The sequence below is a fragment of the Thermobia domestica genome, chromosome 2 (assembly GCF_964235325.1).
Source record: "Thermobia domestica chromosome 2, izTheDome1.hap1.1, whole genome shotgun sequence".
NCBI classification, from domain to species: domain Eukaryota; kingdom Metazoa; phylum Arthropoda; class Insecta; order Zygentoma; family Lepismatidae; genus Thermobia; species Thermobia domestica.
Genome location: NC_137455.1, coordinates 82,067,534 through 82,094,847, shown reverse-complemented (window position 1 = coordinate 82,094,847; position 27,314 = coordinate 82,067,534). Strand labels below are relative to the sequence as shown.

Genomic DNA, 27,314 nt, shown 5'->3' with positions numbered 1-27,314 from the left:
CCCACGCCAACTCTGGCCAGATGACAGCACCGAATCGAAAAATGATCGGATATACAGCGAACAGTCTTCTGTATTATTTCAATTATGTTATTATATCAATGTCGTACGCTAAGGGGGTGTTTCAGGGTTTTAACACTTCCTTGAACAAGATATTATGAGAAAGTAAACACTTACCATAATAAGATATGTATAGAGTCTACAAAAATCCTGAAATAATATGTACTTGGAAGTTTGATGGAATTCTACGCACGCCACTCTTTGTTTTACTTGAGAAGCATTTGGAAACTTTTATTTTTTAAAAGTAATATGGTGCAGCCATTTTAGTAATTTCGTACTTCTTTTTCTTTAATAGTAATTTACATTGTTTCTCACAAATAGCGCTGCACTTGATAAGAAAGTGAATAGCCTTGAGTTTCTTTTTTAATTCCTGAGACATTTCTCAAGAAAATCGAAATTGAAAGAGAAATATAGAGCGTGGGTGTAGATTGAAAGATTCCACACTTCATCATTGTGTTATTGAATGCTTCATTAAAAGAGACTTCGTTCCAAAGAAGATAGAAGAAGTGGGACACTTCCCCTTTCATATCCTTTGTGTTTAGTAGAAAACGAAGAATAAAACTATTCGTTCAATGTAAAGGAAAGTGTATCAAGGTCAGAATCTTTGACACTTCGAAAATGTTTCAATATTTGATAAGAAATATCGTTGAGTAAGCTGTTCTCCACATACACGTCAACAAAGCATGAATTTGGAAATAACTTAGGGAAATGAAAATATTTAACTCTGTTCGATAACTCGCTCTGTGGCCTATGGAACACGAAGGTTCAACGCCGCATTCACAAAATCTCTCCATTGACGACTATCCTTAGCCAATTGGATCCACTTTCTATTCTGTATCCCTCTTTCTTGCTGAGTTGTGTTGATTTTAGTTTAGCGTCCCGTTCAGCAGCGACGCTATATGAGATGTGGACCTACTGATTAACGTGGAATCTGAACCACATGAGCTCCCGCCGGGAATCGAACCCGGGTCTCCCACGTCAAAGTATCCCTCTTTCTGCAAGATTCATTTTAACACTGCCATCCAATCTGTGCCTAATTCTTTCTAGCCCTTATAAATTATATTTTATATTTTTATATACGATAGGGTAGTATCTTCATTATTCGATTAAAAAAAAGTACTAATAAAGTGCTTAAAGTGCTTTTTACTTCGTTTTTCTTTTAAGTCTGGGGGCATCGTAGAACACGTTACATATGCTTTCACACCGTTCTGCTTCGAAACATAGGATGTGATGACGTCATAACTTAAAACAAAGGAAATTTTTGTTTGGCTTACTTTAATTATTTTTTGGTGGGCTTACTTTTTCACCTAGAAGATTGATTTTTTGCACACACATTCAGTGTACCCCTTAGTATTTTTAGAGTTGTTTTAGATCTCTGCATTAACACAGGAATTCAGAATGGCAAAAAGTTATAAAAAAGGGACATTTTTTAACAAAAGCTCATTTTTTCGCGATTTTCCCTCCTCAGATACATGGCAGGGTTGGAAAAATAGTTTTTTTTTAAAAAAAAAAGAACAAAACATGTGTTTAAAATATTAAAAAGGTGTTCAAAACGTTTTAAAGATGTTTTAAAACACACGAAAAAATGTTTTAAACATTTTGAACAGTTTAGCACATGATTTTAAACATATTTCAAAATCGTGTAATAACGTATTTATTAAGACTCTTTTGCTCTTGCAACCGGTCTTTTTTCATTTATTTTATTCTCGTTAAGACTACACTGTGTTGGATACAGAATATTTCAGTATAGAGTAGTAATTCTCAACTTATTTCATATCTCGACCCCCTTTTATTATACCCTCTTGCGAGTACTTTCTTGGTTGTAATAAGCTTTTAGGTAGATTTTAAAATCTACCTACTATAGAGATTTCACACAATCTGTCAATATACATAGCAAAACAAAAGTCCTCACCATCCTTGTGTAGTGAGAACGGGTTAAGGGAGAATAATGAAACTTGGAAGTAGTGTGATAGTGCTATCAAGCATCATGGCGGACATCTTTGATAAGTATTCGCAATTTCAAATGCAAATGGAGTCAGGTTACATGTTTTCAGGCTAGAATTTTTATCAGAAATATGGTTGTGCGGTTATTTTAGCCCTAAAGCAAGTTATTTCGAAGTTTCCGCTTCTGAAAGTTTTCTAGTTGTGTCTTTAGGGGCTAAGCTCGTTTCGTGGAGGCGGGTGAGATTTTTGTTGCAAAATTTGATTACTATTTCAGAACACTGATGCTAATAAAATTATTTTAAAGTAATAAATTTTCGAAATTTAATATTTGAAGCACACTTCATGTTGTGCTAACTTTAAAATATTTTCTGCAAGCCTATGTCATTGGTTGTATTTTGAATCAATAATTTATCGAAGAAAGGTAATATTTGGGGCGTTCAGAGCACAATGAATCCAAATCCATTTTCAATAAAGTTCAGTTTTGCACAGCAAATTAATTCTATTTCAAAACGTAATATCTTCGCAGTCAAGAGTCCGAAATAAATGTAACTAAAACCACGTAAAATGGCATAGGATAGTTTCATATGACAGCCGCTAGACAGGGGCGTCAGTGGGACAGGAGGGCAAATGCCCCTATCCCCACTCTGGACTTCAGATTTTGGGGCAGCAAGGCAGTTCTAGAAATCTTTGATAAGCAAAGTCCAACAGAACAAGCTTGAGGTGCTTACACCAAATAAATACGGAGAACATACAGTTGATTAAAACTGGAAAGTTGTTTAGGCCAATTTCCAGAATTTTAAGCAGGCCCGAAACTCGGAACTAAAGCCACTTTTGGAATCCTTGGGCCAAAAAATGTACAAGAGAGCAATATAGACCTATAGTTCCTTACGGCAAATGGATTATAACTGATCAAAATTCGTATTTATTCGGTGTAAGGACTTCAAATTTTTAATGTTGGACTTTGCTCAGCAAAAGGTTTCTAAACCTGCATTACTGCCCCAAAAATCTGAAATTCAGGGTAAGGGACGGATGATTTCTAAATGAACGCCTCTCTCTAGCGGCATTACATAAAATTTCTAGATTGCATCTTGACATGTAGTTTTTCTTTCTTTCATCTCGGATTCGTGGTTGTGAAAGTATGACGTTTTCCATCGGTGTATTCTTTTGGACACTTCCTGCATTTATTTAACGTAATTAGGAATCATTGACTATGGCATTCAGGGCTTGACTTGTTATATTATTCCCACGCTGCAGCGTACACAATATAGTGTTAATATCTTAAATATGTGCAAGGAGGAGGAAATTAGCCCTCCTTCCCTATTCCATCAACGACCTTGTCTAGCGGTTGTCCTATGAAACTCTAGTTTACACCTTTTCACGTGGTTTTTGTTTAATTTATTTCGTACCCTTAGCTACGAAGATACTACATTTGCTATGCAAAAGTGAACCTTTCTGAAAATGGACTTGTATCCCTTGCGCCCTGAACAGCCCATATCTAAAACTATTTTATAAAAACTGAGTTGGAGCCAAATTTATCCTGAAACCCAAGTTTGTTCGAAACGCATAAAATCAGTTTGTTTAGTTTGATTGATTACAGTCTTGGATCAGTAGCAAGGCTATATGAGACAGTGCTTTTGTTTAAAGTGGGATCCGAACCACTGATTTTGAAATTTTACGTCGGATCACAGTCAAAATCTATACAGCAAATTCCGACGTCTCGTGCCTCTACCCACATAATTTAATGTTAAAAGACCGAATATTGCGCCCTGTAGCGTGGTGCATACAGACAGACGAACAAATTGAGATGAAATTGTCCCAGACACTGACGTTCGGCAATGATGTTACAATAAGTATCACGCTTTAATGGTTAGTTATGCGGGCGACTGCCATACCTTGCGCTTTCTCGCCCGGTCCCTTCATACAAGCTATGCCAAGGTGTAAATTTTAAAAGAAAATTTAGAATTGAGGTGGGGAAGAGGGATGAAATAAATTTTCATGATATAATGAAAAAGATATTGTTCATATAAAATTAATTCTCACCTGAAGTTTCCAGTTACATCTCAAGCACATCACTGACGTTAGAATCATCAGAAGCAATTTTCGGATCAACATTTTTACCATTTGTTTGGGTTTCCAGTTTTTTCACAGCATTGCATTTTTCATAATGATTCTTCATTCTTTGAACTAAACCAACCATTTCTTTCTTACACGTTTTGCAACGAGCTCGTATGGTTGTTTTCTTGTCTGATTACTTCTTGTCTGCGTTTGCGTTACTTAAATAAATTTCCTCCAAATGATGTCCATTTTTCCTTCCGTAAAACTCATGTTAAACGATTCCAAGTTGTACGGAGACTGATCACCAACATGTATTGTATCAACGAATGCCTGCGATATTTTAATTTCAGAACCGCAATTTAGCAACTAACCTTTTGTTTGTTTTCTGAATACAACACGAAAATTTGCTTCCATAATAATTATTTTATTTATTTTTTGATGTCAGTTCTACAAGTAGTCCAACCTTTGACTACGACACTTTCTCGCAAGTTAACTGAGAAGCATTTAAACAATAGCCCTATAAGTTAAAAATAAGAGGGGAAACGATAAAATAAATTGTAGATCACCACACTGACCTGTTGTAGCCACGAGAAATCATAACTTTCACATGGGAAGAAAACAATCTTCTGAATGGGGAGCACTTTTGACAATTTTCTTTCTCTGGCAGATTGTTTACAAAATAAATAAATAAATAAATAAATAAATAGAAAATAAAATAAAATAAAATAAACATATGTTTAAAACAAGTCTTGAAAAATACACATGTTTAAAACGTATACAAAATTTGTTTTAAACGAAATAAATTGTTTAAAACAAGTTTTAATCATTTGTTTTAAACAAAACAACCCTGATACATGGTAGAGACATGTAAATGGTGCCATTTGAAACGCTGTTCTATTCTAAAGAGAATGAGGTACGAACCATGATTCTAGGATAAGTTGGAGTGTTTCAGGAAATTTTTACCTGATATCCTGTTTTACTTGATGGGAATCTGGGGTATTGTGGGAATATTCTTAACACATTGGTAAATATCTTATACCTTACTTTTCAAGATAGAAGCCTGAAATTTTGTACACACATTTAGTATACCCCTTAGTATTTTTAAGTTGATTTTAAGTTGTGCGTTAACACTGGCGATCCAGAAGGGCTCAAAATTAGAAAAAAAGGTTTTCAGAAAAAATCCCGATTTCTCTCAAAATGTCCCTCTCAGGGACATGATAGAGAAATGTGAATGGTGTCGTTTGAAAGGCTATTTTATTCTGAAGAGAATGAAATATGAACCATGATCCTAGGATAAATAGGGATGATACTGTAGCTGTTTGACCTAAAGTCTATAATCTACCTAAAAAGAGCCATAATTTACAATGTTTACCGTTTTCCGTCTGGGTTTCCAGTTAAAATTTCCAAAGCGTTCCTACTTTGTTCCATTCTGGCTACATGATCTTCCAACCTGAACCTCCTAGACTTAATGACTCTAATTAATGCTAGGTAAACGCTTTGGATTATCCTCGTTATGAAGTTTTTGCCATTCCTCATTCTCATCTTACTTGGGTTCGCATATTCATTCGCCTCAGGATTTTATTTTAAAATAATTTGAGACTGCGTTCATGTTTCGCAACTATATAGCACAACAGATATAATTAGCTCTCCCCACTGTTCTAGTGCCTTTGGCGCACGTAGTCTCTGGTTCGATTTTCAGTGGGAGAACACTAAAAATTTAATTTCACAATAACTCACTAACATTAATCATCCTGCAGCCTAAAATCCATAACCATGCGACGTTAAACTAAAAAAACAACAAGCATAATTATCGTTATATATTTTAAGTTTCAAATTCTTAGACAGAATTCGAGAAAACAAAAGAATTTGGACCGTATAATAACATAAATTCCCTCCTTTTAGTCGACATTTAATTTTTTCGACATTCATAACTCTTTTCACGCTACATAGAGTGCATTATTATCATCATGCATTAGGGGCCTATTTAACATCGTGCAACTTTTTATTTTTATGGAGTCTAGTTATTTCCCCTTGGCTCCTCTGCAAATTGCTTGCATGCTAGCGACATCTCTTGACGTCGTGTATAAGGCAGCGCGGCTAGCGATAACTATTAACCTGACTGTGAACTATTAGCAATTAGAGTTACTCATAGACTGAGATGTTTTTGTACTATAAAAAGGATTTACTGGTGACTACTGTCATAAATGTACTCAGGTCAGGGTTATGTTGAGTAGAACGAAGGAGATAATGACAAATATAAACAATGATAAATAGATATGAAAGAATTGGCGGCACAAGAACTTAAAGTAATATAAGTAATTACATGTTTAGGATGTTCAGTTTTTGCGAGTGTAGTCCTGTGTTCTATTTCTGATGTGACCTGACAGTTCCTAATTCGTGGAAAATACTATATCCAAAACAGAGAGGAAGTCAGAGTCCTACTTCGGGAATTCTCAACTTTACAGGAAACAGAATATATTTTAAATTATTTTAAGCTTTTGTAATTAATTTTCTCATAATAAAAAAAATCTTTTTGTATATTTTACTCGCGACGGTACTTATATATATATATATATATATATATATATATATATATATATATATATATATATATATATATATATATATATATATATATATATATATATATATATATATATATATATATATATATATATATATATATATATATATATATATATATATATATATATAAGGGTACAGGAATAGGGCTAACTTTATAAATCTTTATTCATCATTTTATTTTATAGGAGCAAAAGAGTCCTCTACTCCCAGCCATTAGAGGGTTACGCCCTCTCTTTGGCAAGGATTTTTAAAGAATTGCTATTGATGATAAGATAATTGAAGATGGGCTAAGTGCAGAAAATATGAACATAAGGATTAGTAATCACGTAATAAGTCTCATTTTTTTTTTGAATTAATAATTTAAAGTTGAGTGCAGATATGAGATTCAGGTGCTAAGGTACTAATAGGAATTAGAATACATGATAATAAATATAATAAAGAATAATGATGATTATGATGAATGAGGTGAAGTGCTAACACGCCACAAACATAGTTTGATTAGTGAGACGGATGCAGAGTTAGATCTTCTGTCCCGGGGCGACTCGGGACTAATGAACACATGGGGAAGCCCTTGTTAATGGTGAGGATCTAGTGCTGAGATGGAAAAAGATGCGGTATATGATGATCAATGACGTATATATCATATATTTCCCTTTCAGCCGCAGGAAGGTGCTCGTGTTTCACATATAGAGATACGAAAATATTTAAAGGTGAATGTTTGCATCGATAGGCTGCGTCGGTAAGAGCGTCTGTGTGAAGGATGTCCAAGAAAAGTGGATGGCCTGTTTGGATGCGAGAGCTGATGTATCTCAGGCGAAGTTGTGCGAGATGCTCGGTGATCTTTGGAAAGTCCATATATTCATATGTGAGCCACGTTGGGTATGGAAGTTTAATTCGATACGCCAGTCGAATAGCATGCCATTCCAATATGCTGAGTTTTTCATAGAAAGAAACAGAAGCATTGCACCAAGCGGGATGCCCAAAAGTAAGGATCGGACGGAGGAACGCTTTATATGTATGAAGCAAAACATCGGCTTTTAGTCCCCAAGATGTTCCTGTGAGACGTCGCAGAAGATTTAATCTAAGATTAGCCTTCTCCGTTAGTTTTTTCAAGTGAACATTCCAGCTAAGCTTCGAATCGAAAACCACGCCTAGATAGGTAGCAGTGGTGGATGGGCGTACATGATACCCATCAACAGTTAGTTGTAAGAGAGTTGGGTTTCTATGGACTTTGGAACGACGCTTAGGCGGTAGAAAAACCAGAGCTTGGGTTTTCTCGGAGTTGATCTTTAACTGCCATTTCTTGCACCACTTGACGAAATTATCGAGAGTTGTTTGTAAAGCAATGTTAAGCTGATGCACCGTTTTGCCGAGAGCTAGAAAAGCTGTGTCGTCAGCATATTGAAAAGTAAAGACATTGCGTGGTACAGAAGGGATGTCGGAAGCATACAAGACATATAGTAAAGGACTGAGAGCTGATCCTTGGGGTACTCCAGTAAGAGGAAAAATCGGCCAGGAAAGTGCCGTACCAACTGTAACATAAGCAATGCGATTTGAAATAAAAGAATATATTAGTCTGAAATAGCATATAGGAAGATTAAACGACTGCAATTTTTTAATGAGACCATAATGCCAAACCTTGTCGAATGCCTTCTCTAAATGGTGGAAATGCTTTGGATGGAAATGCTTTGTTATACTGATTAGTAATTATTGAGCTGAGGCGAAGTAGCTGGTCATTTATGGAAAAACCAGGGCGAAACCCCGCTTGATGAACAGGTAGCAGAGAAGTGGTATCAAGGTACTTATGGAGGCGGCACACGAGAATTTTTTCTAGTATCTTACTGAAAACTGAGGTGAGTTGGATGGGTCTGTAAGAAGTTACTGAATGTACAGGTTTATTCGGTTTATGGAACATACAGATTTTGGAGACTTTCCAATCTGAGGGGTAAAACCCGGTTCTGAGGATGAAATTGTATATTGTGACGAGGAGTAGTAAGAGAGATGGCGGGGCTTCTTTGATATGTCGGTAAGATATCGTGTCGATTCCAGGTGCTGTATTCCTTTTCCGTTTTAGTGCAGAGTGTAGTTCATCGACAGTGATGGATGAAGTAAGAGGATGATCTAGGTTAATAATATGCTCCGTGGATGGTTGTAAGGTAGGAATACAAGAGATATCGGTCCGTTCACAACGATTAGAAACAGCTGTAGGCGTAAAAACGGCCTGTAACTGAGCAGCAAATGCATTTGCTTTGTCTGCGTCAGAGAAGAGAGGAGTACCGTCGGCTATTAGAGGATATTTGATTTTAGTGCTTTTGCCAACAAGCTGGTGAAACCTCTTCCAATATCGAGAAGGATGTGCTTCCTCGGATAAGTTGTTACAAGATTTTATCCAGTTGCGACGTTTATATGCAACAAGATAATTACGTACCGCTCTTTGCCATTGGTGATGTAGGCGTAAATATGCATCGTTCCCAGTTCTATAATACTCTCGAAGATGGCGGCGAGCTTGCTGTATGAGTGGAACATATGTCGGCGGTAATTTCGGTTTGTGCGGATGCACTTGTTCGGTTGGAATATGATGCTTAGCACTAGTTTGTATTGCCGTGGTGATAGTTGTAATACAAGAAGCTAGCTCGGTTTCATTAGTTGGAGGCGTTTCACTGTGAAGTCTGCGCTCAAGGTCTTGCCGGAAAAGAGGCCAATTTGCCTTATCATATCGTGGAACATAGCGAGGTGCAATTTCTTGGCGTGGTCGTTGTCCTCGAGTGAGTGTTAGTTTCACTGGATGGTGATCGCTCCCGATTGAGTCCAGAACTTCAAGATGGCAGTCAGTAAGAAGATTTAGCGATGTAATGACAACATCGGGTGTAGTCTGACTTATAGGTCTGGTGTGCGAAGGAAGAACATGGAGATGTAGTTGGAGATTGTCAGTTAAATACTGATGAAACTCTGCTTTCTCACGATCACTTCGACTATGTATATTAATGTCCGCCATGATAATAATATTTCGATAATTATTGGCAATATGTTCGAAATAGTCTAGCGGGATAGGTTGTCGTGGTCGAATATAGATCGTACTAAAATTGATGATTATGGACGGAAAATATATGGAACAAAGAAGGTATTCCGGCAAAGTACTAAAAGCTTGTGGGTTGTACGAGCGAACTGGATACTTTGGAGGAAAGCCTATTGCAACTCCGCCTTGAGCACGAGCTAGGTGATCATGATAATCATGACGTTCTAGTTGATAGCCAGGAATGCGGGCTACCATGCTCGGTTTTAAAGCAGTTTCATTAAGCGCAAAGACATTGATATGTTCCTCCAACAACATTGCTTCTAATAACAGTTTATGCTGCCAAAAGGATCGAATATTGACAAATAAGAAAGTAATCCCCATAATGAAAAATACTATGCAGATTGTACTAAACAGCAGTTTCCAGAGAACCAATATGAAAATGGACATAGTTGTTAGAATATGTTGCATGTAGATTGATATGGAAGATGGATTTTGCGGCAGAAATGATGTGATGAAGAATATTGGCTCGCTGAAAGGGAAATATATTTTGAAGCACCAGACCGATGTAGCGGAGAAAATCTTCGATTGTTAGCGGTGGTAAGATGGATTGGTTTGGTTTAGTAGCCGTGTCAGTCGTTTTTAGCGGTACTGTTAGCTCCGGATGCTCGGGAGTTGGCTCTGGTTTAGCTTTACAGCGATAACTGTAGGTTGGATGAAGTCCACTGCCACAGGTGTTACACTTGGGTGGTCCTTTTAAGTTTGGACATGCTTTGGTTTCATGTAGACCCGAGCAGTATCCACACTTAGATGGATTAGAGCAATTTGCTGTAATGTGGTCATTGTACACCTGACATTTTTCGCAGCGTATAGGTAAAGGTCCCTGAGTTTTAGAGGGTTCGACACGATGTATTTTCTTATAAATTGGAGCACCGAATCGTAACAGATAATCGATTGTCTCCTGTTGCTTAGAAAGCACCCGGACCATGTAGGTCGGACCATTATTATTTCGAATACGAATGCATCTGTCTACTGTAATCCCCTCCTGTTTTAGCTCCTCTTGAATTTCAGCATCGGTAAGTTCAGGGGAAACACCCCTGATAACAACCGAGAGATATGGTGGTTTGCGAGGTGGTGGAGGTTGTTTCTGCCGTTTATCTGTTAATTTTGTAAGTTTGGCGCTCTTACCGAAGATTTCGTAGGATGCTTTGTTGCGAATGGTAATACCAAAATCTGGATCTTTCGATTTCAGAATATAGCCGTTTCTAGTGGGGACGATTTGAACGAGAGTATCCCGTACCCGTGGAACGTATTTCATAATTTGTAGAAAAATCATTTTAGGATTGGTGAACTTTGTATCGTAGTCTGTAAGAATGAAATGATAAAGAGGATTGGTATTTGACTGCGCAGCAGTAGTAGTTTGAAGCTCTGGAACAGTATTATTACACTGTGGATTGACTTGAATGTCCATAGATTCTATTGGAGACCGTGACCGTATCCGTTTTGCTGACTGTATTGAATCATTTGATGGATGTCTCTCTCTAGATGTAGACGGGATTGGTTGACTTCCCCAAGAAAAGTGCCGAGTGCGACGAGAAGGTACAATGGGTGCCGGTTGTGCAAGTGCAGAGCTTGAGTTTGCAAGAAGAATAGCAGGTAACCCGGAATGTCGTCCTAGAATCGATTGTCCGTTAGTGTTGCCAGAGTCCACCATCGTAATAATGTAGCCAAGGGCCGAAGCCCAAATGAAAATGAAAGTGAAGTAAAAGATGATGAGATGAGATGAAGTTCAAAAAGCAAGTCGCCCTTCGAAAGTGAGAACTTCCGTCAACCCTCTAAGTGTTGTATGTGTGCTTTGCTCCCAAATGCGTATTGCAACACTTGTTCCTCGCTGGCACACTAACTAGCACAAGAGAGGTTAGGCTACTTGATTCAGTATGGGTACTTATACTTTAAAGACCCTTATAGTTTATCCAAGTTCCAAGATTACCTCCAGGTAGTTCGATAATAGTGAGAATTTAAAAATATAATTATGAGTAAAATAACTACTCTTGATGGTGCATGCACAAAAATTTATTTTAATAATAATAATAATAATAATAATAATAATAATAATAATAATAATAATAATAATAATAATAATAATAATAATAATAATAATAATAATATTAATAATAATAAAGGAATGAAATCAATTATTAGATCATAAACTAATTATGTAACAGGCTGTAATATGCATATACTTGTGTTCAAATATGTGGCCACATGACGATTTACCCTCGTGCACAGTGGCGGATCCAAGGGGGGGCTATAGCCCCCTTGAAACTCAGTTATACACTGGATAAAATGGGCTTCAATCCTGCTTTACACTGGATAGAGCGGCAAACTATAGTTTAGTCACTCCCTTGATCATATTCTGGATCCGCCACTGCTCGTGCACATATTTTGTTCAGCTGAATGATATCAATCAATTGACATTTGTCTCATCTTTCGTCTTTTTAAAGAAGTTTGGTTTTCCTAAACTTCTTTATATATTTACCCCGTCCTTATGTCCGTGTGTCCGTCTGGAAGACTAAGTTTCGAGAACTGTACTTGTTGGATCACCACCCCATTTGGTCAAGATGTAGAGGGTTAACGGTTAGGAATCGAGTTTGGTTTTGGAGGAGATATTCAAATGGAAAGTAGTAGAAATCAACAACTTCCGGTTTTCACGTCGATCACTATAGAGTAAAAACGGTAATAGATAGCAAATAGAGGATATCTGCAATCGATTAAGCGTTCCACGGATTCATTTCATACCCATTCTTAACTCTCTAGTGAAACCGGAAGTGCTAGAAATACATTACAACTTCCGGTTTCAATAATCTACGGAGAGCAAAACCAATAAAGGATAGTGTGAAGCGAATATTTTGATCGATTTAGCGTTCTAAGAATGGGTATCACTTTCTCTATTAGCCGTCTATTCAAATCGGAAGTGTTAAAAATCAACCACTTCCGGTTTTAATGTTTATCGCCATTAAAAACGATAATAGATAGAAGTTGTTTTCTGTAATCAGTTAAGCGTCCCGAGAATATATTCCGTATCCATTCTAATATCTTTATTAAACTCAAAGTGGTAGAAATCTACTACCATATGATGATCAATATTAGGTGAGAAAATATTACGCCATACAAACCAAACTCCTTCATGTGGTGTACATGTGACACAGGTACTTATTTCATTATCCACTAATGCTATTATAAAATTATTGCAGGGAGCATGATAGCTCAGTGATAGAGCACTCACACTGATATAAGAAGTCCCAGGTTCGATCCCCAGCCACGCGAGTTTGTGGTAGACAAATATCGTGTACGTGGTCTTTCTCTGGGTTTTCCCTTTACCTTCCATATTCTCATTCCACCAATTATTTCATAATTATTCACTTTCGTCAATTATCCGTGTCGTTTAACCCCAAAAGGTTGAAACGTGGGACTTAAAATTAGGACTTTAATTTCATTTTGTTTCGTATTATTTCAATTATTATTTTCCGGTTTATGATTCCATATAATGATAATTTGAAGAATTCGTTTATTAGCAAAGATACGTTTACTTGTAAATTTATATATAAAATATATTGAAAAATATATTTTTCTATTATTATTATTATTATTACTATTATTATTATTATTATTATTATTATTATTATTATTATTATTATTATTATTATTATTAGTAGTAGTAGTAGTAGTAGTAGTAGTAGTAATAGTAATAGTGGACATGGCTAACACTCTCAGCAATAATTCCAAACAGATAAGTATGCTGTTACGTCGATTTACCCTTCTCAATATCATTGTCCGCATAAAATGGAGGAAAAAAAAAGAGAGAAAAATACAGAGAATTGAGTAAGTTCAGGGGCGGAGAGAGAATTTAAAATAAAAGAGGTGCAGACTGTCGGTCGAGACTAGTACAGCCTGTCGTCGATTAAAATAGAAGGGGAAGAGGGAGAAAAAAGTGCTATTGATTTCCTCTTCAGAAGAACAAAAACAAATCATTCGTTCCACCCCCTTTTCTCTTCTTTGCAGATCTCGTGACTGCTGGACATCTGAGTTACAAAATGTCTGATATTCACTCATTAATGCTTGCTTCTCGTGTTGTGTACTTTTCGTTCGTGTGACAACTAACCTTTTATTAGTTGTTATTATTCCCGCTGTTCAGAGGTAATTTTAACTAAACCTTTGGACAATGAGAAGGATCTAGGTTTTGTAATTTTATTACTACTGGCTCTTGTGCATACAAAATCAATGGGGGCGGTGTGTATTTGTTGAATGTGACACTAGATTCAACATCTACATCAAAAAATATGCATACTATATATGTATCCTAAGAAGGATAGAAGATTATATGAAACGTAGTTAATGGAAAGATAGTACTTGGCAACGGCGCCGATTTCTCTGTAACTTTTTTTTGTGGGGGGGGGGGGCTTTCTTAAAAAAATACACATATATATATATATATATATATATATATATATATATATATATATATATATATATATATATATATATATATATATATATATATTTATATATTCATGAAAATACATGGGACCCACATGAGCTTTGGGGACTCCGGGCCCCTCGGCCCCCCAGGATCGGCGCCCTTGGTACTTGGTAACATAATTTCCCAGATCATCATCATCATATAGGTATTCTGTCATTATTGGCAGATCACTTGCTGCAACTGAAAAGCTTCCATGCTCCATGCTTTTCCGCTAACCTCTTCGTCTTTACGTACGATTTCTCTGTTTTAATATCGTCCACTAATTGTAGTCTTCTTCGCCCCCTCCCTCTCTTTCCTATCACCATGCCCTCTAGCACATCCCTCATAATACAGCTCTTTCTTAGCCAATGTCCCAACCAGTTTCTCTCCCTCTTTTTAATAATGTTTAAAATTGTTTTTTTCTCGACCACCGTTTCTAACACCCTCTCATTCGTTTTCCGCTCGACGCAGCTAATTTTCACAATTCTTCTCCACACTCACATTTCGAAAGCTTTCATTCGTAATTTAAAAGGTCTTCATAAAAAGAAACAAAAAAAAACTCATTTAAGAGACAGAGACGGTTGGAAGATGTCGGAGAATGAGCTATGTACACAGTTGTGAATGGTGCAATAAATATTCAGCAAGTTCGAAAGTACAATAGTTCTAAAGAGCAAATATGTGAACACTCGTTCAAGTGTTACTATTCGTTGTTTTGTACTAACAGATAGGATTATCCTAGAGATAAGCTGGGAGTGTCTCGTCTCGAAAAATATATCTGTTTCTGATGTAAGATCTGTATATCGTCCCTCTTTCACTTCTTCTGATGAGGGAAATTCTACTAACAATCCCACCAAATGAATATATACTTTAATTTTTAATTTTTGCTAAAATGAAATTGAATTATTCTACATATAAGTTGAATATTACTCAGTGTTCATAGTTTGAGAGAAACTTCCATAATCAGGGGAAATTTTGTAGATAAATTTAGCAAAAAGGGAAAAAAAGAATTTTTCGATAATATATGAAAATCCAGGGAAATTTTCGCGCTGACTGATTGACCAATACAAATGCTTAAATTTTTCTTTGTTCTTATAAAGGTAACCAAGAAAGTTCTGTCGCTTTTTCACCCAGCATCTTCGAATATCGGTATATCACCTAAGACGTACCTGGAAGATCAAAAATAGTCCCCATCAGCATCGACGAATTTCTACCAACGTTCTGGAAGACCATGGATTCCATCGTGGTAGAACTTGATGGGTCGCGAAGCGAAGAATGTATCTAGTGCATTTTGCACCTCTACTAGGGATTTGAACTGGCGTCCTCTAAGGTGATTGTCCAAGAAACGGAACAGGTGATAATCGGACGGTGCAATGTCCGGGAAGTATGGCAGATGAAATATTGTTTTCCATCCAAGGCGTAGAATGGTGCCCCGGGTCATCCTAGCTACGTGGGCTTAGCGTTGTCTGCAATAGGAGGATCCCTTTGCTATTAAGAAGTGCTGGCTCCAGAGTTTTGAGTTTTTCTTGAACACGGCTCAACTGCTGACAATACACAGTTGCATTGATGTTCTGACCAGCTGGTAGCAGTTCCAAATGCATGATGCCTCGAGTAGTCTACCAAACACATAGGTTAAACTTTTTCTGGTGCAGTGCTGGTTTCGGCTGTTTTGGAACCGGTTCATGGAATGCTAACCCTGATCACGGCTTGATGAAGTTTCGTATAAGACACACTTCTTATCACATGTCAACACCTTGTCCAGAAATGGCTTCTTCCTCAGACCAGACAGCAAAGAAACAAAGGTGTCTGCTCGTGTTGTCTTGTGGCCCGGAGTCAAGTCATGTGGGACTCATCGACCCAACTTCTAGTGCTTTGCAAGTTGATGGAGAAGCTGCCGAATGGTTTCTCCACTCACACTGAATTGTAGTCCCAGTTCCTCACACGTCTGGCCATTGTTCACCTCAACTGCTGCCTGAAGATCTTAATTTTGTACATGTGTTGGTCTTCCGGCACGTGGTGCGTTTTCGAGTGTTTCGTCACCGTCCTTATACTTGTTAAACCACCGCTGCACTGTCCGCGTAATTACGACACCCTGATCAAAGGTCTGGCATATCTTCCGCCCCGCTGAAGAGACGTTTGAACTTGTAGGTCCCATGTTCACTTTGTCCTTACGCAAGTTCACGGTGTAACTGAACTGTCTCAACCAGGTAGTGTTGGATATGCCCACACCAATAACTGACCTTCACATTATCTACATTCGCATTCAACTCGCGGTGTGAGGGCCAATTGAACAGAATCCTTCACAAAAAGCGACAGAACTTTCTTGGTTACCTTTATACTTGACCGGGAATCGAACCACGGACCCCACACACCAGAGGTAAGCGCTCTAACATTGAGGCACCGTGCCTCCCAATGTTCTTCAGAAACCAGAAAGTGTGCTAATCACAGTATAAAAACAAATGAACCGTATTTGTAACGTCCCTTTGCTGCTCGTGGAAACGCATGGTGATATATTTGAAGAAAAAACACATTTTACAAAAAATATTTTAAAATTTATTTAGCATTCACTAAGTAGTAAAAAAATATACATTCTTTAAATTACTGCGAGTGTGCACATGCAACTTTGCGAACAGTCAGAAGCCGCTTCTGGTTCATAATATGAAAACTATAAAGCTATTTTGCGAACACAATGAAGAGCATTTACCAATGTTTAAAAATAAAAACTCAAGTCATTACACAATATACTGCAATAATAAATATGGTTTAAATATCGTTATACCACATCATTCGTGGACTTTGTGTGACGTAACTTCTAGATGAAATTATGTTAAGAAAAATCATTGCATAAATTGTGTAGGTACACTTATGTCCAAAATTATTGTCGAATGTCTATAAATATGTTGTTGTAGGAACATAATTTGATAACGAATTCTCCCGGTATTTCTTATAATGTTAGTATGTGTATAATCGGCAAAGACTAGTATGTGGTAAATTTCATGTCAAAAGAGCAGTAAATAAGAACAACAAAACTAAAATAAAAACTTTCTTGTCCATTTAGCAACATTTTGTTTTACTCATTCTAATTTTCGTATTTATAATTCTTTTCCTACGAAATTTACCACAAATATACATTTCCCGATTATACACATAGTATCAGTATTAAAAGTACTCTACAAAATCATTATCAAATTATATTCTTACAAGAAGACAGTTATAGATATGCGACAATCATTTTGGACATGAGTGTACATAAATTTACAATACAAAACTAGAAAACTTTCAAGACGAGTAGAGGAAAGCTTCGAGACAAGAGGAGAAACAATTTTTCGAGAATCGAAACGAGACAAGTCTTCTACAAAATTTACGAGACGAGACGAGAAAACCGTTCTTCTCGTCTCGAGGGCAACACTAATTACTTAAATGAAATTTGGCTTATAGATATTAACCTTACTTCTCAGACAATTAATTTTCACGAAGTAGAGACATTTAAATATATATAAAAGAGAAGTCAGTAAAAGCAAACCATAAACATTCCATTTCATTTCGCAGAAAATGGAAGAACACTTCCGTATATGAATCAAAGGCTTAAAAATCAAAGATGGCGGAGGTATTCAACTCCTTTTACCTAGGTAGTGGGTAAAATCAGACAATCGTATTTCGTATTCTAAGATCGTTTTTTGTTTGTTATTGTCGTTAGAGAGTATTTATGAATTAGGTATAAATTTGTGAAAATTATGTCAACATATTTTTGTTAGGTATATTTATTAAAGCTGGAAAGAAAAATCATAACAACGTATCAGTAATACTTCTTGTATTTTATAACATCTTTGATAAAGTCCAAAATCAATTTTGAATCGTACCAGTGGCGGCTCTTGAGACAAATAAAATAGGTAAAAGTTTAAATTTTACCTCTTCAAGGTAACGAAAGAAAGCTTTCCTAATATAGGAACTCCTGCCTACAGCATTCTGAAGCGGCAAGAAACCTTCTTCTCTTCTTCGCTTCTAGCGATAAAATTTAAATATTTATCGATGTTACTTCCTTAAGAGCCGCCACTGAGTCGTATTAGTATTTGATTTCGACCAAGGTGAATAGTACCAGCATAATCAATGTTAATTATTAAATTTGAAAAATATTTAAGAAGTATATTTGACGGAACAATCATTCAAACGTGTTTTTCCTTTTTAAAGGTATCAAGAATAGTTTAGGTGACAAAACACATGAAAAGAACTTATGCATTAACAGCAAAGAACAAACTTATGGTCTATTAGTAATTTTCTTGAAGTTAGTTTTATCCACGGATGAGCAATAGTAGATATCTTTGAGGAATGGCGACTAGTTATTCCTTCTTCGAACTTTGCGTTAGGGAACAGAAATTTGCATGTTGCAATTCGTTGCTAGTAAAACAGCTCCACTTAAAATACCACTATTATTTAGTAATGTTTATTAATTTAATTAGGAAACCTTCTTTGTATAGATACGCTTCGCCACTGTTAGACTATGGCTATTCCAGGATGCGTTTCGGATGTGTTATCCCCCGCAGCGAACGCGACCTAGGTGGCTATTCGGTAAGTTTACTTTCGCCAGAGTTATTAATCATACTGTGAGTCAGTCAGGGTTTCCAGCTCTTACTGCCACACCCTTATTCTCATTCATGCGAATCACGAGAAATAACCCTGTTGTGTTACATAGATTTTTCTGTCATTAGCTAATTTTTCGGAATTTCCTCGTATTTTTGTGAATTTTCTTTTGTTATATATGTGCACATACTTTATAATTGCAGAGTTCCAATACTCTGCACAAAGTATCTTCCAAGCAGTTGTTTCTTGCTAAAATCCTCTTGCCTGGCAACATATCTTTCCTTTTTTTCCCCTTCCTTTAAAAATCTTTTACTGATTCCGAAACAGTAGCCGATCTATTGTTTCGAAACACACCAAATACGCTCGAACCAACGCGCGTTTTTATTACTTAAGCATTTGCTGCGCATTGTGATTAACCATCCACATTTAAATATTTCAGCGTATTTCAAGTGTACGCATGAGCTATAAAAGCGCGTTGCGAACGCATAGACAAGCCGTGCACTTAATGACACATCGTAAGACAAGGCGTTTAGCACATTTGGTATTCACTAGGCACAGTAAATATTTCATGTATTTTGCGACATAAATCCATCTAGAAGTCCTCACATCAAGGTGGATAAACCTTTTGATGACATGCGATGTAGCCGTACTAATACACTGGTCTTTTGAAGTCGTTTATCGGTTTCTTCTCTATCCATTCATTTTTCTTTGCCCAGACACACAATTCTTTCTTGTCTTTTGTCTTCTCCCTTTCTCGCGATGCTGGGAGTTTTCATAGACGTTTGAATCCGGAGACTCGGGGGGTGAGCTTCCCTAACACCCTTGCGTGCAACATATCTGGTAAGAAAGTCACGAAAAATGATTAATGAAAAATCGCCTCTTCTTTCATGAGTCTTATTTCAAAACACAGGTGGATCACCTCTTATTTTGGTCAATATTGTACGACTTGCTACATTTTCTTAAGAAATGATCGAACATCATACCAGATAGTAAGGTCTTTATAGTTAATTCTATATTCAGTTGATCTACACAGCAAGACACAAGATTAACCTATTCATATGATCTATTTGCAAGCTATACTCGTACGAGGGCTAGTCAAGAAAGACTTGGACTGATTTTTTTTCTAGGCAATTTATTATTACTCAGCAACAGGCACATGATCCTTTTCAAAGTAGTCCCCGCCCATTTGAATGCACTTTTTCATTCGAGTCTTCCAGTCCTCAAACACGTGTCGCAGGCCATTCTTTGAGAGGTCCTTCAAAACCGCCTCCGATGCCTTCAGAACCTCGGAATTATCGGAGAAGCGGCGTCCACGCAGTCTGGATTTTAGGGCAGGGAATAGAAAAAAGTCGCACGGTGCGGTAGGCGTCTCCACCATCCTCAAACCTTTGCAACAGCTCCCTGCAAGTCTCCACTCGAACGGCCTTCTGCTCTGGTGTCAGGAGTCGCGGAATCCATCGCGCACACACTCGGCTCATGTGGAGGTGGTCATGCAAAATTTTGAAGGCACTGCCATGAGATATGCGTAGTGCGGCTGCCAGATCGTCGATACTGATGCGGCGATCTTCTCTAACAATGACTGCTGCCGTGTTAATGTTCACCTCAGTAACAACTGAAGCTGATACACCTGGTCCACCAGCTTTCGTGATTGTCATTCGGCCCTCTTTAAACTCTTTGAACCACCAGAACACGGTACTTCGTGGCAGAGCGTCATCTTTGTAGGCTGCTCTCAACATTCCTAGAGTTTCTGTTGCACTTTTCCCCAGGCGATAGCAGAACCGTATAGCTGCAAATTGTTCATCTCGTAATGACTCCATTTCTTCTACAGGCGACTTCTAGAGGCGGCGCAGAACATCACCTGCAATAAAAAGTCGTGGTTACCAAACATGCAATGATTCCTTAACAACATTTTATATATATGCACAGCAAGACCCACCCTACTTGTATGCCAAACTATGAAGCTCCAGCGTTAACAGAACTGCCGGGAAAAAAAAATCAGTCCAAGTCTTTCTTGACTTGCCCTCGTATATGATTGAAATTATGTACGTATGTCATTTAGCTACTCATGAATTAGTTTGATTTCTGGTGGGAAGCATGTGATACTTACATTCAATACAGAATTGTGGATCAACGTGTCGAGACTCTATCTTGAGACTCTAACCAGAATTAATATTTGTGGTTCTCGTTTATGAAAGATGGGTTTCTGCTTAACAAAGAGGGAGAGATAACGATACAGAATAGATTTTCCTGCCTAGACATACTCAGAACACGGAGAGAAATCAACAAGCGAAACATCTGTTTTCAATCTCTTATTATTACTAGCTGAATCTGTGCCATTTATACAGCGCACAGTTCTAATATGAGCGTAAATCTTCTTCCTACTTTTCACTATATCTGTGCAAGTTCCTTTATGGACACAAGTAAAGGATAGGAAGACTCTTATAGAGGGTAAATTGCTATAGACGAACATATAAATGTAGTATTTTAATATATAGAATGTTGGGGTGAGTTTATGACTAACTTGGATAAGTGATGGTAGATATACCAAATGCAAACATTTTTTTTTCTTATAATTCCGAGTATGCCTCATTCTGGGTTCACAAGACTTCGAAACTGCCAAATTTCAATAGATTTTGTCATTCAGATTAAAGCGTAGCGCCTGAAATGTCCATCAAATCACTATACGTAGCTTCTCTACTGGTTGCCTTTCACAAGGGTATCAACCGTAAAGCCCTAGTGACAATATTAAACTGGTAGGGTCAAAATGACGTCTACAATATGAAATAGAAAACTAAAGATTTTTTAAAAAAAATTGAATGAGGACTGGCAAATCTACATAAAATTTGGAATCGACCAGCGGAAACGCCACGTTTCCAGCGCTTGTGGTTTTCGAGATCTCATAGTCGAAAGGATTGACCACAAAGATGTAAACTTTCTTGACCACAATCATATAAACCTAGCATTTTAATATACAGATTAAATGTAGCCAATATTTGGTTTTATTTTTTAAACACGTTACATTTTAATCGATTGGTTTGTTTGTTTGTTTGTAGAAGTTTAGCGCCTCTTCTCAGCACCGAGGTTAAATGAGACTATCGGCGCCAGAAGGGTACGAATCCCCCCGTAGTGCCTACGAGTTACTCCCCAGACATATAGTATGATAATGTAGGTTAAGTGAAATAAAAGTATCCTGTTCAGTATACAATAAAAATATCTGTACCCTCCCAAATTTCTCTACTGTATCTTTCGCCCTCCAAGAAATTGAACTTGACGTTATCATTGGGTGGAATTTGAAACATCGTAATGTATTCAACTTTCAAGACTCTCATCGGGGTCATGTTCACCAAAAGTGTGTTCACTATTCATTATACCAACGGGAAGAGCTTTAATCTCTTCACGACTACGGGACAGATTTGTTCCATTTCTTTAAGCTGTTCTAAAATTGTACTGGATCATTTAAAACGTTTCAATCTTTAAAATGGTATCAACTCAATGATGTGAACCTTAATGTAAACAAATGTTTTATAATGTCATACTCGCGTAAGAAAACACCTCTTAAATATAACTATTGGATTGGTAACGCCAATATTAAAAGGATCCAAGAATTTAAAAACCTCGGGGTCACATTTGACACCAAATTAACATTTTCCAACCACGTTAAAAAATGTAAGCGAAGCCTATAGAAAGCCTGGGTATACGATAAGAAGTGAAGGGATTTCAATAAGCAAGACATTTAAAATTATATATAATGCAATCGTTAAATTGAAAGTGGAATACGCTACCGAAATCTGAAACCCTGCAAGCAAAAAATAAAGCCGCAAAATAGAAATGATACAATCAAAATTCACACGGTACTAAGTTTTAAAGAAAACAGCATATAGGGTCATTTAGGGACATTTCGACACAAGAAACAAATCAATACTATTCTGAAAGTTATGATAATTTTATTCTGCAAAAGCGATAATGCTTGACAGTAATCCTTGTCCTAGCTAGAAAACACAAAACCTTCCCCTGAAGTACTATTTCAAAGTACAAGAACACAAAACGGACTGCTGTGGATTAATAGATTTTGGAAATCTTGCGGGAGAAATCGTCACTTACTACAGATGTCTGTATGGGAGAGGTCAACATTATGTAAACAATGAAATCCTTTACATCTTTGAAGCACAAGAAACATAAAACGCTAAACATAAAATACTAGATGTAAGGTTGCTACTATCTAAGTATGGCTTATTTGCAAACTTAGCTGCGATTCATTACAACCTGAGTTGAAATACAAGAGGAACACTGAAACAATGCAAACTCGTTAAAAACGAACTTTGTTTTATATCTGATTTCTAACATACTGTTTTCAGTATTTTCTATTCATAATCGAAAATCACGATAATCGAAATCAGAATTTAATACAATCCAGTGCGAAGAATCTAACAGACTGATTTCAGCCAACTGAAACTGATTTTCTTAAAGTCTTCTTTCACAACATTTTGCCAGGGTTCCTACGAACAAAGTTCCCATAAGATAAATTGAAATTATTTTTCAGACTGCGGAAAAAAAATATATTAAGGATTGACAATTTTGAGTACTTTTTTGGTGGGAGAAAAAATTTCTATACCAGCATTAGATGCTTTCTTTAATACGTCAGGTTCTTTGACATACTGTAGGTACTATGCTAATCTAAAACCTAACCTACTTTATCATTAGGCTTATACCGGACTAAATGACCCAGAAGCTGAGAAAGCGTGTTTGTTATGTGACCTAAACCTATGATGTATACACTAAGATGAACCAGACGGTAGTCCGTTTGTCTGATGAATTTCCTTATAACAAAGGAACTACATGTCGAAATCTCCCTATAATCACTGTCGATTTATCCCCTAAATGCGTTAACAAAAGCTGGCACGAGTTGTTACTGTAACAAGCAATGTGTGTCAGCCTGACACACATGCATACAGAGGGTATACTCTATCATATACCAATCCATTGTCTCCTTTCATCAACATATATTACCGCTATACCTTATTTTTGACTTACTGAGACTTATAACATGGACATATTTTTTTTAAAAAATAAAGCTTTATGTACCTATTTCAGAGGCTTCTGCTTTCGTTGCAACAAGCAAAATTAACTTCTCTGCATATGCAGCGTGTCACTGAGAACTGACATTAACCTTCCACTTACTGAATGTTTCTTCTCGCGTGCGTGTATGATCACTAGCTTTGCCGGACCTTAAAAGCGTCGAGTTCTCCTGAGTGTCGAGATCTCCCTAAATGAACCTATCCTAAATTTGAAATATATCAGTTTTTAATCAAACAACTGAACATTGCATCCCGCGACAACAGAGAAAAAGTTTGCTTATTTTACCTTCTATATAAAATTTTAAATAACAAAATCCAAGTGACGCAATTACTTGAACTTCTGAAACTTGAAGTTCCCGACGTCAGAAGTCATCCAAAAGCTGGCTTATTTCACTGTAGAACATTAAAAAACAATATAATGAATTGGAGCACGTGTGACCTCTTCAACAAACTTTGGGTGATTGATCGAAATATTGATATAGGGTCTATTCAGAATGTCCTCCACTAAATTTTAAAGAAAGTAGTAAATTTTTTAAGTGCCAGAATCGGTGATTAACCAGTCATTAAAATTATCAGTTGTCTATTTATTCTACTGTTAAATTTATGTTTATTTTATCTGTTTTTGTGAATACTGTAAATGGGTATCTGTACCTGTAATATTCGCCTCTCTAAATAAATAAATGTTCAAGATACGGGAACGACCTAAACAGCTGGAATGTAAATTAATATAAATACAAATTGTTCTATAATAGTTTTGTAACTAGCAGGGCCGGATTAGGTAGGGACTTAGAGGAACTGTAGCCCCGGGCCTCCAGGTGGGTTAATCCGGTCCTATTCCACAAACCGGTAACCGTATAAGTGATCAACTTGCTATGCCGATATTTGGAATCTACATGCCTCCAATAATTCAAAAAAAAAAAAAAAATCATCCTTGCCTACAATTTTTATGGTCCTAAAGGGATTAATCGATTGGATTAATTGGTTTAAAGACATTTGGTTAGTTAGTCAAACTATACACTTGACCGATTAATTAGTTCGATTAACCTTTTAAATACTATCACTGATGAAGTGATGCTTTTGTATTCTGCCACCGAATATATGAAATTCGTTTGTTTGAAAACGCAGTGATGTGAAAATACTTTTAGCGGGATCGAGAAATAGGTATATATTTTATGATATTAATAAATTTCTACTTCAACCCTCACAAACTCGAACCCTGTATTTAGTAATCATATATAGCACTGAATCATCAAGCTCTAATCCTAGACATCAAAGAAAGAAAGAAAAATCTTTGAAAATGAAATCTTTCAGTCTAACGTCTCACGTTTACGCACTTTAAACTAAAGGATACGATGATTAAAGCAAATGAATGATACTGAAGAATTGGTAGAATGAGAAAGTGGAAGGAAACGCGAGAAAGCCCATGGACACGATGTTGTAAACCACAAACTTGTTTGGTTGGGGATCGAACTAGCGACCTCACGCACCAGAGGCAAGCGCTCTGCCACTGAGCAAGAAAGAAAGAAAAATAAAGCTTACATACTAAAATCTTAAATCTTACACCGGACAATGCAACAGGATTGGAAGAGTAAAAAATAGTAATAATAACTGGAGAGAGGGAGAATATAGAAGAGCGTGTAGAGATAAAGAGAATGAGAAGAAAAAGGAAGTGACGTGATTTAAGGATAGTCGATTAGCACGAAACTTGAAGAAAGGACAATAGACGGGAAAGGGGAAAGGTAAAGTACGAAGATGAATTCGATTGATTTGAGCGCCACCTAGCGATCACTTCTTCAGACTTGTTATTTCCCTTTCGCATGCAATGGGTTACGTGGCCTAGGAGGAAACAGACAGGTCTAATCATGTTTCATAGTTCTGAGTGAGTGCGCTATTGTCAGGAGGGAAAAAGAGTAAAGAACATTTAATACTTATAACACGTGTGTATATATATTTATACATATGAAGTTGAGTGATTGACATGGAAAAAGTTGCACGGAGTTTTGTTGTTGGTAGAGAGGGCATCGATTGTGGCAGAAGGACTTGCGTGGAAGCTTAGAAAACAATGCTACTTCTACAAGCAACAGTTCGTTGTTGTTACGCGGTCAAGAACTCTTGACAACAAAATTGTTCTTTCTTCCTCCCATTTAACTCTTGGACACTAAAAGCATCAATCACTGAGATATGGGCTAACGTCTGAGACTTATCCATATACCTTGTTTTTCTACATAATTAGCCGTTTAATACATGACACTCTTTGAAATGGTTCTCTGACTGAAGAATTTTTGTAAAATGCCAAAATAGACGACAATAGTGGAGTCCATGAACTTTTGTAGGTCAATGTTATCTTCCAAAGACAGTGGTTCCCCACTCAGAAATAGCAAAATAATGGAGTATTTTAATGTATTGTAATTAATTTGGACACATAAAATCTAAGTTCTTAAAAAAATATATATTTTGATTTCTTGTCATTTATATTTAAAAAATCCAGGAAGAATATAAATTTTTTCTCTGAATCGTGTTAAGTTTATTTAATGATTTCGCATTGACGTTAAGGGTTCTATAATGCTTACAATAACAACTTCTATTATATATTATTTTTGACTAACTTTGCATTTATAAATAAAACAATCAAAAACTTGTGAAGAAACTATTAAATGTAAAAGACACAATGGAAGATGAGGAAAATTGGAAAATGCGCCAGTTATTGATGGGTAATGTAGATTTTACGCTAGGCTGCAAAGAAAGACATGAAGATATGTGTGAAAGAGTGCAAGAGTGGTTGGACACGGTGTTAACTCCAGCTGGAGAACGTGAAAATACTCCAACTCCAGTACCACCCTCGCCGTATGGATCTGGTTCCAGTGGACTGAGGTCGATGCCAGTAAGTGACAGAAGTAAAGGAACACGTACTTCTGGATCTAAGCATTATGGAAAAAGGTAAGGTCTTTCTCTGGTATATGGATCACATGTACTTTTTTTTCAACTCACCCACTGAAAAAATACTGATACTCTCAATAGATTTGCACCACTATAAATTTGCTTCTTAATTCCAAAGTAGCTTTACTTTCTGCACTAATGTTAATTGTTTTCATTAATGATATTCATTAAGTTTTCCTATGACTAATGTAACTATTCTTGCTTTGGGTGTGGGAGACGGGGGTTTGGTATCCTGTGGAAAAACATGTGCTTTGGATCACATGTTAGATTGGTTAGTATTTGACATATAGCGTACACGTGCTGACATGGAATATTAAATTCCAATAAATTTGTCAATCAGCGGTATTTCTTTTGATGTCATTTTAAAGCTTTGATCTCATTCGCTAGTTTTATTGGCTTATTTTAACCAGAATTGCCTTATCCAGTTATTTTATCTTTCGTTACTGGTTGTGCTTTCCATTTTTCTGAAGGTCGATAGAAGTATTAAAAAGAAAAAAAAAATATTCTTAAATGTTTTTTTTTTAACTCTGCTATCAGAGCTTTTAACCTCACA

General features: G+C 36.6%; 1 protein-coding gene across 2 annotated transcripts in view; it reads left to right on the top strand.

Annotated features, from left to right (window-relative positions):
* The window catches only part of LOC145673367 (uncharacterized), a 228,013-nt gene that overhangs the window by 22,781 nt on the left and 177,918 nt on the right, over window positions 1–27,314 (top strand). Inside the window, exon 1 of one of the 2 annotated variants that reach the window (XM_081743010.1) lies at window positions 25,641–26,761. The exons of the other annotated variant lie outside the window; for it this stretch is intronic. Coding sequence (XP_081599136.1) covers window positions 26,493–26,761 — 269 coding nt within the window. The 5' untranslated portion in view covers window positions 25,641–26,492. Of the gene's footprint in view, window positions 1–25,640; window positions 26,762–27,314 lie in introns of those variants that run through there. 2 annotated transcript variants of the gene reach the window in all.